The sequence below is a fragment of the Lagopus muta genome, chromosome Z, assembly GCF_023343835.1.
Source record: "Lagopus muta isolate bLagMut1 chromosome Z, bLagMut1 primary, whole genome shotgun sequence".
Taxonomy (NCBI): domain Eukaryota; kingdom Metazoa; phylum Chordata; class Aves; order Galliformes; family Phasianidae; genus Lagopus; species Lagopus muta.
This window is the reverse complement of record NC_064472.1, coordinates 64311945-64327767: the sequence shown is the minus strand read 5'-3', so window position 1 is coordinate 64327767 and position 15823 is coordinate 64311945. Positions and strand designations below refer to the sequence as shown.

Sequence of the window (15823 nt, the reverse complement as noted above, 5' to 3'; positions counted from 1 at the left end):
AAGAGCCTGCATGCCACACTCAATCTGCACCAGCAGCAGTGACCCATTGTTTGCTGCCATCACTGCTGAAATGTACCACTCATCACATTTCTTTGCTTGCACACCCACTCGTTGGTCTCCATCAATGTTCAGCAAATACTGACAAATATCAATGGGGGCCATTTTTTTTGCATGGAAGAATTCAGTGACAAACCTTTGCTTCATACACACTTCCATTTCAGACACCATTCTGTCAGACTGCCCCTCTGCTGCCATCTGTCACATGCTAACAGCATGTAATGGGATACTGTCATGAAGGTTCAGCCTCTACAGCCATACCACCAACATCCGCCTCAGATAACAAAGGCCATCACAATAAAATGAGAAGCATTATTTTCAGAGCAGACTTTATACTTTTTACCCTTACAGAAGAAGACTAGTGAGGAGAATCTAGACAAGTATTTGTGATGGAATTACATGTAAACTTTGCTTCACTGTAAATAAGGGTCATCGTCCTGCCTACTCAAGCAAAAACGTATTTGCACTGCTCCTTTTTGTTTCTTGAGGAGGAAATGGAAGATGTTGTTCTGGCAGGTTACTGGGATCGGCTTCATTTACGAGAAGGTAATGAAGTAATAGTGTTCATTTAACAGGCTGGGTATTACTGATGGGCAGAATGCTTTGCAGCATAGGAACAAGGTGAAAGGCTTTACTAATCCCATTTTCGATACTGACTCCCCCCTTTGCTGCAGCCCCTTTAAATCTCCACTACTTCAGTATCCCCCTCATAAAATAATGCATCTCCTCCTGTTTGCACAGCCTTGTGACAACTGACAACCACTCCACTCACTTTAAACTACCAGTTACCAAAGCATGTTGGGTATTTATTTTTTAAGAGCTCTGTGCTTTAGGATCCAGAAGGGCTGCACATTTCCATCAAACAAAATACTCTCAAATACTCTGCACCATAGGAATCAATAAGCTCTTGTCAGCACTGAGCTCTGTACCGACACGAGATGCCTTCTTACTCACCACAAATCTTGCATCGAGCATCAGGCGCTCATTAGGTCAGCTCCCTAACAGTAACATCAGCAGGTGGATGACAAGCTGGCCCTCATCTCCCACTAATGAGCCCAACAAGTGCTCTGACGCATGGCAGCCAGACTGGAATCTCTGCATGTGGGCAGGGTACAGCTGGGGCAAATCAGCATCTTGTCTTGCATAACTGCAAATCCACAAACACTGGCTGTTTCTGTGGATCCGCCTGCAAGTGGCTGCACTCCCTGGCACTCGATGGTGTATAAACCTCCACAGCACCACAGCTGCAACATGTTTGAGAGGCACCGTTCCTCTCACCAGCCTCGCTAAGGATGGCTTTGTGGTCCACGCTCCCAGCACAATGGCCAATGAAGGAAGTGCACCGGCAATTTTAGTGAAAGTTACAGATTTAATGATATGGGAGCCCATCCTGAGTTTAGCAAAATGCACAGAGTTAGGTATTCACAAAATTGCTTCAGTATAATTGTCGGCACGTGGATTGTTTGCAAACAGCTAGCACAAACTACTTAGTGCTAATCATTTGTTCCGTGACATAGTTAGTCATGCACTATTTCTGCTTCTTGAGTGGGTGATTGTATCCTCCTAACAGAGAGGATAAGAACCAGTGAAAATGCAGCACACCCTGGGTTTCTGACATGGGTAAGCAGTTGTGATAAAGTACAAGAGCGTCATGTTTCACTAATCCCAGCAAGACGCTCATGTCTGTCTATCTGCACGCAGACAATGCACGACAACTGTGCAGCCTGGTGGCGAACCATGCTTAGGGATCAGGAATACACGTCAGTGGGTTCTGCCTCAGCAAGTCTTTGTAATTCTCTCAACAACTGCTAGCGCTGCGGAGGAACACCTAATTCCCTCAGACAACCTGAAGGGAAGGGATGACAGAGCACTGCTCCTACGTGTTTGACAAGAACATATGATGGAAGCTGCAGGAAACAGTGCTGCTTCAGGAGGAGGGAACCTATAATTAAAACCACAAAAACAGCATATTTCCCAGAGAAATAGGAACATGCTCTTTTCCCCATTTCACTTTTCTCTTTCTCTTTACACGGCTCCAGCACATGAATGCAAGTCTTGGTCAGTTTTTCAAAAGATTATACTTCTACACGTTTCAGCGATCTGGGATGGAACTTAAGAAGGTGAAAATAATGCAAGCTCTGAATTTTGGTATTTTGCATCAACACGAAGGCAGCACTGCCCCATCTGAGCAAGGGATCTAAAATATTCTGCAAAATGCTATGCTTAAAACCCTCGGTGGTATCATACAGAACACTAGGATGCATTATTAATAAACAGGAGTGAAACAGCTAGCCAGCTGAGAGGATAAAAGGCAGGGAGAGACACACAGAGCAGCATCTTCGAAGGTCTGTTCTGGATCTTTCCTGAAGGTAAAGTAAGCAGTGTTTATTTGGAGACCATTCTTCAATCGACTGGAGATTGAGTACGTGTGTAGGAGCACTGATTTAAATAGCTGCAGACTGCTAAACTTCCAACAAAGGATGTTTAGCTGTCCAGTACCTTACCCCACTCTATTTCTCTACAGGTTTTTAAGCTTCAGTTGCATAAGGCTGGATTTCCTGTTACAGTCCTCTGGGCAATGGTCACATTGAATTCTTATTTCTTCCCCTCTTACTGACAATAATAAACCATCCCGTTGGTCATTATTCACTAATAAGATCAGTAATAATTTTGCAAAGCCCTTGGAAGACATGCATTTGCTCTTATAACACTAGAGTATGTAGGATCCACAATAAGATGGAATGTCTCTATTATCTTTGGTTTTGTTCTGTGAATGGCTTTTTACACATCTTTAAGTGAAGGGAATCTCTGGTAAAAACAAGATACAAACATATACAATTAAAGATCAAAGTTGATAGCCACGTTGAGATCAATTATTAATATAGTTTTAATATCACAGTAGCAAGCCACAGATTTGTTATACTAATTCCTTAACCTCAGTATAGCCAGATCATACTTAAGAGAACTGGAAGTCTGAATATATTAGCTTCTATTTGATAGCAAATACATCAGAAACAACTATAGATACCCTCACAGCTCTTCTTGTAGTCAACGTTTCCTTTCATTTGAGCAATCAAATTGCACCAGGACAGAATTTTGTAGGAAGTGAACAGCAGCAATTAACACTTTCAGTATTTTCAAGTTTCAGTTTCCAAGTATATCTCAGTTCTCATGCTCATCAGACTGGATGCAAAAAAAATACCATGTGGCTTAGCCAAGCAGCTAAAACCATATCTCAAACTTCAGTCCCTACTGAAAGCCAGTGAAGTAAAAGGAAGCATTTACATAAATTTTTGGAAGGTTTGAGGATGCAGTTATACCTAATGCCTTTATTGTTCATCCTTGTTCCAGAAATCTCAGGTATTTTTCATGCAGAAAAAATGGCTGTAATTATCAGATGTATTATTTGATGTAAGTTCTTATTTCATTTTCCTTTTAAAGTGCACTTCTGGGGAGGAATACAAGAACAGTATGATCTGGGCAACAAGCTCCCATTCTCTAAGCAAGGCATATTTCTTCTGCTAATAACGTGACACACTGCATCCCACAAGCCTCGTTTTGCCATTTATTCCTTTGCTGCGAACCTGGATGGCTCATGAATGCCCACAGAGGACATTGTGGAACAGCTAACTTTCACACAACTACGTGTTACATATTTATATGCACTGTCAAAATGGTGGGAAGATAAAAAATCAGTTTCACTGGAAACTAGCAGGCTAAGCTATTTATAAATAAGTGTCTTATTTTTGGTGCTCTTCAGAAAATGTGACGAACAGTGAGTGATGAGCAATTTATGTCGCTGATCATTTGTATCACAATAGAGCCTCGTGGTCTTTTTCTGGAGTCAAGACTGTTAATTTAGGATCTGTCTTATCCTACGGTGGAATACAGTATTCAGAACAAAGACCGGTGGGCAAGACTAAAAGAGGATGAAAGAAGCAAGATATACTGAAAACAGAACAGTAGGTACAGAACAGTGCAGCTGAACTAAATCTGGGGGTTCCTGGAGATTCTGGGCATCAATATTTGAAACAGACCACTCACCCATCCTGCTCTCAAAAACATAAAAAAATAAGAAATGGAAGTTTTGTTATTAAGGAATCCTTTTCCACACGTTTTCTGCTCTGAAGAATGTTCTATTTATACAGTAACAGATTACATTACACAAAACACAGGATAATGAATCTGAAATAAACATGGTTAGAAGGATTACATGCTCTGAAGAGATCTTATGGGTCTTACAATGGAAAAGCTGGTTTCCATTAACAAGTGTGTAAGTAGCCTGTACTAAGTAAATAATTCATGCGTATAAAAGGATGATCATAAGGGTGACTGAATAATGATCATTTTGCATTCTCTGGGTTGACTGTTGGATGCGGGATACTTCATTAGAGGCCAGTAGGGTATCATTAGCTGTACCAGTCTATCCAGCATGTTTCCATACTGATACATTTTAACGTGAACTTTTAAAGAGCTGATTAATAGTCTTTTTTTCCCCAGACTCCCTAGGAAATGAACACTGATGCCATGTTTGATCATATTCTTTTTTTTTCTCTCTCTCTCTGAGAAACGCACAGGGCTGAACGGAGCCTGTCAGCTGCACTGATCACACATCTGCTCACATCCTGAACAAGCCTGGCAGCCAGGAAGGGGAGGCTGTTCCCTATATTTCTCCCTGCCTTCAGCCTCAAGCACTGCAAGAGCACCAGATCAGGCTGTGCTGCTCAACTCAGCATCCCATTCCATCATGAAAACCAATCTCAACTACTTCAAGATCTGCTGCAGATTGCACCAGACTCCCCTGGGCACGTCTTTTTCTTCTGGGTCGTGGGCAAGACAGCATAACCAGTGTCATCAGAACAGCTGGAAAAGGGGAAGCAAAGAACAGGAAAGCAGCACCTTCTCTTGCAGCCTTGCTTGATTTTGTGCTCACGTACTAAGCCCCTGGATACTCCCATCTGGCCAGCACAATGTGCTGCAAGGACATTAAAAGCTTTCATGTCCCAAAGCTGAAACCAAAAGCTCCAATGTGTTTTGATTCAACTGCTTACCTCTGTTTCCCTCAAGGCAGTTACTGGGCATGTATTCATCCTCTCAGAGCTCTACATTTCAGCACCTATCACAAGCAATTTAAGCTGAGGAAGCCCAGACAAGTAACTGCTTCACCCTGTTGCCCTTCTAATGTAGGAGCAAAACTAACTGTGCAATATTAGCGTGCTACAAAAAGTAAGTTACAGCTAAAACAGCTCCAGTACGCTCTGCACAGGGCAGCTATCAGCTCCAAGTAATGTTCAGATCTATTCTTCCCATGTATTGATGCTTATGTCAAGTACAGTAAATTCTTAGAAACTGTTCCGCTACCAAGAGCTGTTTAACTGAAATATATGAGTGAGCCTTACAAGCTGAGAAAGTGATAAATAATTATGCTTTCATCTAAAATAGCACCAGAAAATTATCAAACTGAACTCATAATACTGATTTTTCACATCTTTGAAAGAAAAAAAAAAAAAAAAAAAAAAAGTTCTTTTTAAGCTGGTTTGAGTGAGTATGCTATTAAAACAAGTGTAATGTAACTGCTTTATCAGTGACATCGTTGAGAGAGCCCGGTGCATAATACGGCTGCTCTTTTCTGCTATTAATTGCTAGGTCTAATAGTTCTTTCCTTGCAACAAATGCAAGGCTTCATTTTCAAAATCTCAGTTTTTGCTTGAAGATCTATCTTGTCTTTTAACCTTGTCTTAAGTTAAGCCTTGTAAAATGTCTGATGAACAGCATGGGCAATCATTTCCTTCACATTCTTAAAAAAGCTGAAATTGGAATAGTACACCTTTAGGGAAATACTAAAAGTTTAAAATATGCCTGTGCAGCATATCCATAGATTTTTATAATGCATTTCAAATCATTTCCACATTGTAAGATAGGCTTTGCAAGCTATCATCACATATGAAAGCTGGTGAATAAAAACTAATAAAAATACTGTAGCAAGAAAAGGAAAATGATGCCTGTCTCTGCATTTCTTGACATTTGACTTCTCCTATATAACAGCAACAATCAAAATATCGCAGTAATTTACCCATTTGCTGCACTTTACTGGCAGCAGAGGGTGCACCTGTGATCACACTCACTTTCCCCCCTCATCTCTACCTCCCCATCTGCAGTTGGACATATTCAGTTGACTGTGGCACTCTTGATAAAAGCTAATTAGCCAGCATGCTGGTGAGCAGATCTTTCCCCCCAGGTGCCAAGCAAAAACCTTCCAGTCAGCTTTCTGCAATGGGAAAGCCAAGCAAGCAGCTTGGTACAGCTCAGAGAGAGAGAAAGAGACTCAGCACCACCGCCTCACTTGCTGTCCCTGCTTCTTGCATAGGCTATATATACAACACAGGGCTGCAAGATGCTGTATCATACTGCTCTGTGGGGAAACGACACAGTAAGCTCAGGATGAAGAACTGAATGTCAGGTCTAAACAGAGGTACGTCCTGAAAGCCCACACGAAGCCAAAGCCATGTCCCAGCAGTGCTCTGAACAGGTGGCAGATGACACCCGCTACAGCTTGCTGCAGTTTGTGGTGTCCGTCCCCACTCTTGGCAGTTCTTGTGTATTTGTCAGTAATTGCCAAAAGTAACAATCGGAGCTTGATGTGACAGCTGAGAAGCACTTGGGGCCAGATTGTGGACTTGTTAGTCACGCTGCTGAGGAGTCCCTTGCACAAATGGCTTTGCTCAAGTGTGACTCCCTTAATAAATGAATCATCCATCACTGCTGTCTACTCAAGCTTAAATACTTCTTTTTCTGCTGTTGTACATCCTCTCCCCATGGTGGTGGGGACCACTTTGGCTAACGGGATACATGCAAAAACAAGCAGAACTTCAGGACCGGATCAGATGTACAGAACAGCCACTGATGCCAGATGATGCAATCCCAGAGCTGCTGTGGACTTGCTCCCATCCTGTTGGGTACCTACTGGTCTCATGTTGCATATGTTGGTACAATCCTGGTCTACCTGCAGATACAGGGACACACTGGAACTACAAGATGCCTAGCATCCCTCATGACGATGCTGTTGGCTTAGCAGTTCCCCAAGATGTCTGCAGGACTCATTTGGGAAGTACAGCTTGCTGGAGACAAGTGTCCCTATCCAGCGAGCAAGGCAGCCCTGCCAACTCAACCCTGGCAAGCTTCTTGGCTCTCTGCTTGGTGACCCTGGCTCCTCATACGGCGATTTCACATAAAACTCTATTACTCTGTTTTTATGCTTCTGGAGTCAGAGAAACTAAGAGACAAAGAGACTCCTTCCTTTCCTGATTCAGTTTATTTTCTCCTTATCTGCCCTTGTGTCACTTGCATTTATGTCTCTAGCTTTCTTGTTTTCTTTCCTTTCTTTTCTCTGGCTTCTTTTAGCTATTCAGTATAAACTCCAATACACAGCTATCAGAACTGCAGTGTGATTTGGTGGGCTCTTCTGTTCGACTGAAAACACAATCCTTACACTATTTAAAAGATCTTTTTTCAGATCAATTGAAACATGATTCTTCTTGGGAAGACAACGCTGGAATGAGAAAAGAAACTGCTTTTTCCAGTTTTCTGTTGATTACCATTAGGGATTAACAGAAATACATAAATTTTATCTGTGCTAAACCTGGATTTCTTTCACATTCAAATATTATAAGGAAGTCTCAGCAGGAAGTGAATAGAACACACAGGCTAAACATTTTTATTTGACAACTTAAATGAGTAACTAAATCCAACACAGATTTGAGTTCTAATGCTTCCATTATCTCATGGGTTTAAATAATAAACAACTCATTAAATGTATCTAAATGAAAATGTTTGTAAGTGGTCTTTGAATTTGTGAACATTGAATTGATCAACAGCTTACTGAGGTCTGCCATATATTCTAGTGCAAATATGGGTTGCTCAGGCTTTTGTGATTAATAAATTCTTGGCGGAAATTACACTGAACATCCAGATTTACATTTGTAGAGAATCTTTTCTTTGTTAATATTCTGTTTATTGCCTACATTTTGTATTCATATAGTATCTACTAGCAAATCTGCCTGGCCAAAATTTTAGTTTTTACTTACTGAATGCCATATGGGTGTTTCTTCTGTTAGCAGGTGTCATTAAGCCCAGTAAGGATTAACCACTTACCTCTGTCATAATTTAATCACTCATTATCAACATGAGTTTGTACACTGTACTATGAAAGATCTCTTCAGTTAGGAAGATACCATTTTATAAATATCCATAACAAAAGAAAACACCAAGTTTGCAACTGAATCTGATGTTAACTCAGTGTTTCCTGCATCACAGCAATAACACATGATAGGGAATGCAGAAATCCTGTTATTAGACAGCTCAGATATTTTCTCAAAAATCTAGTACCATATGATCAGTACAGCAAGGAAGGAGACTGAGAGACAAATGCATGTTGGACTACAAGGCAGGTACCTTTGCTTTTTAGTTTCTGTATTAATTCAAGAAAGATAATTTTCTTAGTTTATGTAGTAAGTGCCTTCCAATATTCAATTGTGAGAATCATTTTCCCCCCACCTCTTTCCCCAGTTGCAGCTCCTCTATACTCTTTTCAAATGGAATTGATATAACTGAGAACACAACAAAGCTTATAAACTTGACTATGTGATTTGATAAAACTTGACAAAAGTAGATGCTCTTCAAGAACAAAGTGATCATTGACATAATTTTATCTAAAGATTCACGAAGTCAAATACCTTGAATAATTATAGACTCAGTGAACATTCTGAATCTGGGTAATAAACCATTGCTGTAATTGAGACAGTTTTCCCACTGTTGAGCTGAAGCCACTAGAACAGAGAATCTCTGGTATATGTATTTCAAATAATGCTGCACTACCCAGTCTCCAGTGTCTTAGATTGGTATGTACTACTTATACCCTCCAACTTGGAAATAAACAGACACTCAGAATGAGGCATGGCCAACATTTCCTTAAGTAACAATTGTTTGGAAAAAGGAAAATAAAAAAGTAAAATAAAATACGGCTGTGAATAACTCTGGGATGGTTGGTTGATGAAACCACGAATGCTAGAAAACAAGAACACTTCTATGCACCAAAGATGTTTAAGAAACTTAGATGATAAGAAGTCTGCTGAAATATTTCATGGCAACTTAGATGGTAAGAAATACTAGGTAAGCTTCTACGGTTACAAAGAATGTGAAGTCTTCAAATAGTACTTCTGAAAACACTCCTTCACCTCATAACACAGTTTCTCCACAAGCAATAAAACAGCTAAGAAAATGCGTTCTTGAAACTCAAAGTACATTTATCATGTATCACGATAAAATACTGTAAGCTGCAAGATCCCTTAATTCCAGAAGCCCAATGGCAGGATAGCAAATTCAATGGCTTTCTGAGAGGCTTCCTTCAAAAGGAGTTGGAAATAGCACTGAAAGGTGAGACTTGGAAAAGTGCACCTCAGCACGCTTCAATGTGATGCTGAATTAAGGATTCAGGGAGAGAGCTTAAGTAAATAAACTTTCACCACTTCTCAGCATTTCAAAAAAACAAATATACCCTGAGCTATGGCACTAACAAGAAGACTTCACAATGTATCAGATGCCAATGCAACTTTCAAACATTATGCCATCACCACTTTCAGAAAACCTGGGAGCTTTCTGATGATGGGACAGAATACAAACAACAACTTTCTCCCATCAGCACAAAGCATCTGCCAAGTTCATGGTAACAGACAGACTGGCCTCAGCTGACAACTCATTAAACACTGAAGCTGTGCTTGTCTCAGCCTGTGATGCTCCACAACATGCCAGGCCGCAGGTAAAAACCATTCTCAACCATTCTTAAAGTAACAATCTGAGGACAGTGTAGGATAACAGGGAGGAGGAGCAAGTGAGAGGCAGGAGATGGCAGTACCCAAAAGGTACCAGAGGTCACCTTGTCCGAAATGGGATCAGTCAGCAAATATGGCACTGCTGTCGTTTAACAGAGGGTTGCTGCAACAAAGAAATCTCACTCATGGCACTACGACAACAACACTGCTAGCAAAATGTGAATTACACCTCTGAAATTTGTGTTTGATAGAATTAATGGCTCTAGGAGAGCTGACCACGGGAGGTACTTCATTAGGAGGCAATGTAAAAAGACTTTCACTTAATAGCATATCTGCGGTCCAAACTATGAAGTTTTAAGAACAGAACAGCACTGAGACCTTCACCTGACACCAACTGAACATTTGTTTTCATGCCATTTCCAGATTTTGTTTCCTTTTTTTTCCCCCAGGAAACCTCATAGAATCACAATACCTGGAGCTGGAAGGGACCTGTACGGACCAACAAATCCAACTCCATCTCTCACAAACCCCCCTGAGGTGCCCAGCCACTGTGTGCCACAATTTATGCAGCGAGGTGAGGAGGACTGGTGATCACAGGGATGACTGCATACTTACTGCTCATCTGTTCAGCATGTGGTACAAACTCCAACATGTGGAACAAGTCAGATTAGAGATGATAGTATGAAGTACGAGAAGCTGCAGCTAGGCATGTGTTTTGCAGTCTCCCCTGGACAATGAGATATCTTTTCTTCTTCTTTTTTTTTTTTTTTCCTTGCAGATCAGAAATAACTCTCTGATGCAATTATAGCTCGAAGGAGGAAAAGTGCCTGCACTATCAGCTGCACAGCTCTTCCACGCCCCCATGGTCCTTTTATTTTCAAAAGAGAACTTAATCCCTTTAAAGTTAAATACTAATGGTCATTTTCTTTTAGAGCCTCTGCTCTGAGCATGAGATTGCTAATTTGTCAGGAAACTCACTGTTTAAACTAACAATCTTCACAAGATTTATGTATTCTTTTTACCCTTTCTGAAGTCATAGCAGTGATCAGAAGTGTTGGCAATTCCAGTCATTCCAGAAACCAGATGAAGTATGGACTTCAGGAACCAAGGAACCAAGATGATTCAGATTTATTTTGTTCTGTTTTGTTGCTCTGGAAAGAATCCTTCTAATGTTAAAAGACATTATAGTTAGCAATTTATCTGAAGCCCCCTGAAAATAGTCCATTAGCTCTGAAGTTCAGACAAAAGCTGCTGCAAACATTATCTCCCTTGTGTTCCTGATACTATCACCTGTAAAATAAAATTACAGGCTATCCTTCCCAAACTCCTAGCTCTGTTATCACTGCATTTATTTGTGGCTCATGTTCCCTAGCAGTGTTCACTATTTCCTCTCCGGAGATACAGCTAATGACATTAGCAGTACTGAAAAGAAAAAGTAGTATGTTATGAAAAAATTAACAAGGTAAGTCCTGCCTTAATGACATCAGTGCTCGTGAGCTGCCGTCTCCAAAATAATGATCTGTCAAAGCTTCAATGTGATCTGCATTCGTGTAAAGGAATCCAGTGGTTTTCTGCTTGCTGAATGATGGTGATAAATTGTTATTTTTGCTTACTGAAAGTGTGAAAATTTACAGGACTGACAGTAAACTCAGAAAAGTAAACAGCTTTTTTCAGGTCACAACAGTGTCTGGATTTACTGTCAGTCTATGTTAGTCACTAAATCACATATACAAATCAAAACGAAAGAAAAATATGTCACATTTTATTCTGCAGAGCATCCCTTGAAGCTGTGTGTGTGTTCTGACACACACAACCCTCAATGCTGTATCTCTGTGATGGTTGTTGCCAAGTCATTGTTAATTGTTGTGGAGGAGCGCTGTTAGCTTTGTCATTCTCTGAACTTCAGAAGAGAAGAATTTAACGAAGAACAGACATTAAAAAGATGCTTAGACACAGCATTCAAAAGCACTAATCATCCAGCTGGCTTCTGATGCCCAGCTCTGACACCGCGTACCTCCTCTTGATGTCACATGTTTGAAGCACACCGTCACATGTGATGAGGACAACAGCCAGTGCTATTAAAATAAATTTCAGTTCCAGATCCTAGCCTTCCTCTTCATTTCAAGTATTGCTTTGTGCCACGTTACAGAAGACTTACTCAAAAATCCAAGTACTTTTCAATTACAATGAATATCTGCTTATTATAATCTTCCATATGAAGGAATAAGGCTGTTGATGTTCAGCACAGGTGTTATATTTATACGTTCCCATCATGGCATAACTTGGAAAACTATATCTTGCTGTTCCCTTAAAACAATTCTAACAAAAGCTCCAACTAATACTGAGGATGGGCTGTTAGGACAGCACCTAGCAAATGTCATATTTGTTCGCACATCTGCAACATTCCCAACAGGACAGGCGATAGGCAATGCGCTTCAAGGACAAACACGCTGGGGGCTCACTGCTATTCTGGATGGAAAGCCATAGGCCTGCAGGCCGTGCCCTGGGCCATGCTGCTGTGCAGGAGTGAGGAGAAGACAGGCAGAGTGAGCTCTGCCAGGCAGAGCAGGACGGGAGGCTTCTCAGGGCTGACAGCTCCCACCCCAGAAACACAGTCACAGAATACCCAGAGCTGGAAGTGACCACAAGGATCACAGAGTCCAACTCCTGGCTCCAGAGCGTACCACCCAAAATTCAAACCCCAGTGTCTGAGTGGTGTCCAAACAATCCATGAACTCCAGCAGCTCAGCGCCTGTTCCAGGGCCCAACCATCCTCTTGGGGGAAGACTGAGATTGCAGCCCTCAACACCTTTCATTTCTTTCCTCCTCTAAAACACTGGCTGCTCAGCCTATTTAGTGGCAAAGCCTATCTCACCTAACCACTGTGCCACCCACAACTTTCTGCTCTAATGCTGCCTGTGCCAAAGCAGTCAGCTAGCAGTGCTGGGGCTTTTAGGTCTGGAGGCCATGAGATGCTAGCATGAGATGGAGGGACAGACAAAACTCCTGCCTGGGGCAATAAGCCATCAGAGCTGCCCAGGTCAACCGCTCTGCCTCTCCCAGGTTTGAGATGGTGCTGGAAATCTTGCAACTCTGGGAAACACATGAGGTGAGTTAGCTTCTGAATGGTGTTTGTTAAGTACAAGTATGAAGCAGTATTCAGAAGGATGTGCAGGCTCTCCAAGCCGATCTTGGAGATGAATAGATTTCTATTACTAAATATATGGCCAAATATACCGGCCTTTAAATACAGATTAGATTTTTTTAATATCCACAAAACCTTGAAGAGTGATTTTTTTTTAAGCTGATCTGAAAAAAAAAACCTGAATCTCCTCGGCACTTAAATACGATTTAAAGTCAGGCATTGATTTCACTGTCATAGACGACAATGACATTTAAACGTCTGCTTAGGAACAAAGTCCTGATTTGGACAGATTTATCCAATGAAAACAGTTGGCTCCACACTGAGGAGAGCGTGAAAGTTAAGCAGGAACCATGAAGTCTGTGAAAGGAACAATGACTGCTGTCCTGCATGATATGCGTTTAACATATGCTGTGTCCTCACGCAGCTCCAGATGAACTTAGTCCCATCTGGCATGGCAGAGAAAATAATTCTGATTTTAACAGAGCAATGAGATGGTTCAGGCTCTGTTCTTCAGGGAACTTTGGTTGTTGGCTCAGGTACAACAGGGAATGTAACTGGTAGGCTGGTGTCACTCAGCTAACTTGGGTGCTACTGGCATCAAGCACATACGAACAAGTGGCATTCAGAAGTATGGATCACCCTTGAGTTTATGCATAATCTGTAGAGAAACCCGCTACCTTTCTTGCCAAGCAAGAGAAAACCAGCAGAGTTTAGAGCAGCACACAGTGATCACACCTCCAATTACAAACTAGCTCTTTTCCTACCCTTTCTGTTACAGTCTTAATACCAAAAAATATACAGAAATTGATCCAGGCTGGGATTTCTATTTGCTTTTGCAAAGAAAATTCTGTTGGTAATCTTTTTTTTTTTTTTTTTTTTTTTTCCTAATTAAATTCTGAGTGCAAAGTTGTGCTATCTCCTTCTACATAAAGGAACTGCTCCACCTGGCTACTTAAATGGCAGCTTCTGCCATCTTACCACAATTTCCCTCGTGTGGGCCGCACAGAAGGGTGTGTTTTCTTCCCACTCCTTTGCTCGGACGTGACTTATGGCACTGAGCCTGCATTTGCAACATACTGAACCACCATCACCTTTTCCCAGAGCTTATAACACAAGGATGCCACCTCTGCATGGCAGAAAATTCAGCACTCCTGGGATGCTGCCTTAGATTGCGCTTCAGGCAGTTAGGCACTGACTTCTGATACTATGACTTCAGCTACACAATGAAACGCAGAGTTAGCCATTCTACTGTTTTAAGTAAGCATTAAAATATTCCACAAATCGAACTGGCAGTGATGCATGAGCTACAAGTAACAGAAATGCTCAATGAAAAGCCAAGAGCGAAGAACTTCCCTGAAAACTGTCACCGGGTGAGCAGTCCACAGATACTACCCCACGCGAACTCTGCAAAGCATTTCGACCATAATAAATACATAAAGTAATAAATAAAAACATTACTCTCTCCCCCGTCTCCCCTTCCTTTTTGCTAACGACCTCTTTTGGTGTGGGAAGCTTCTCCAAAAGCCAAGTTAAGCCTCTACAGAGGATCGCCCCTCACACCGCACGGGCTGCACCGCAAGAGCCGCTATGTAATCTCAGCCCCGCAACTCCGCACGGCAAACCACGCCGCGCACTCAACTTCGCTCTCACCGCCGAGTCGCCGTCTCCTGTGCGGGAACAGGATGCTCGTGCGCTGCCACCACTGGGAAAGAACGCCGGAAGGGGGACAGGATGCAGGACGGCTCCGGCAGCCCCGAAACCGGCGCGCGTTCCCCATGCCGGACTGCTCCCCGCACCCCGACCCCGCAGGGCTCCCGGGATGCAGGCATAGCGCTGCACCCCCTCCTCCCCACCCCCAACCTCCTTACCGGGCTCCGCCGGGGGAACTCTCCCAGTACGATGCTGACCACGGGGATGCGCAGCGCCGCCGAGACGAAGTCCAGCTCCAGCATCTCCCCGCGGCTCTGCGGGAAGGCGAGGATGGCGGAGACCCCCTGCACCACCACGGTGTGGCAGAGGCTCTGCAGGAAGGAGACGGGGTCGTTGCTCCACGAAGCACTGGGGGAAGAGAAGGGGAATAGGGGCAGGTCGCCCAGCCCCGCCTCGATCGCCATCACCACCTCCAGGGACAGGTTGTAGGGCAGCAGCCCGGCCACGCCGTTGAGGTTAGCCACGGCCAGCAGCAGCGCGTCCCGCGGCGAGGGAGCGGGGCCCGGCTGCCGCTCCCCACCGCCCCCCGGCCGGCGGCCCCGAGCCCCCGCCGCAACCTCCCCCTCGGGGCCGCCGCCCGCCGCCTCCCCTCTCCAAGCGGCGGCGGGGCCGCGAGGCTGCAGGTGGGTGGCCCCCACCCTGACGGTGTGCCCGATGCGCCGCAGGATCTGGCAGGGCTGCGGGTGGGACGCGGAGCCGGGCACCGCCGCCAGCACCAGGGCGCAGGGCGGCAGCAGCAGCAGGCACGCCCGGCCCAGGAGCCCGCGCACCCCTGGCCGACACATGGCCCGCCGCCGCCGCCCGCCGCCTCCCCCGGCTCCGGCTCCGGCTCTGGCCCACCCCGCCTCAGCCGCCCCGCGCGCGGCCGGCAGCGGCATCAGCCGCGGCGGGCGAACCCGGCGCAGAGCCGCCCCCGCCGCCGCCCATGGGGCCCCGCCGCCGCGCCCCCGCCCCGGGGCCGGAGGGAGTGGGGGGGGGGGGGTTAAGCCCCCGGCCCGCCCCTCGCGGAGCCCGGGCTGCAGCCGGACGGCCCCGGGGCGGCCCCCGCGCCGCCCCCGGAGCGGTTCCCCGCGCGGTGCCTCTC

The 15823-nt window shown here is 44.1% G+C and overlaps 1 protein-coding gene across 1 annotated transcript in view; it reads right to left on the bottom strand.

Moving 5' to 3' along the window:
• Window positions 1-15617, bottom strand: part of GRIN3A (glutamate ionotropic receptor NMDA type subunit 3A) — a 68205-nt gene extending 52588 nt beyond the window's left edge. Inside the window, exon 1 of the mRNA XM_048932405.1 lies at window positions 14898-15617. Coding sequence (XP_048788362.1) covers window positions 14898-15617 — 720 coding nt within the window. The remainder of the gene's footprint in view (window positions 1-14897) is intronic.
• Window positions 15618-15823: the final 206 nt, after the last annotated feature.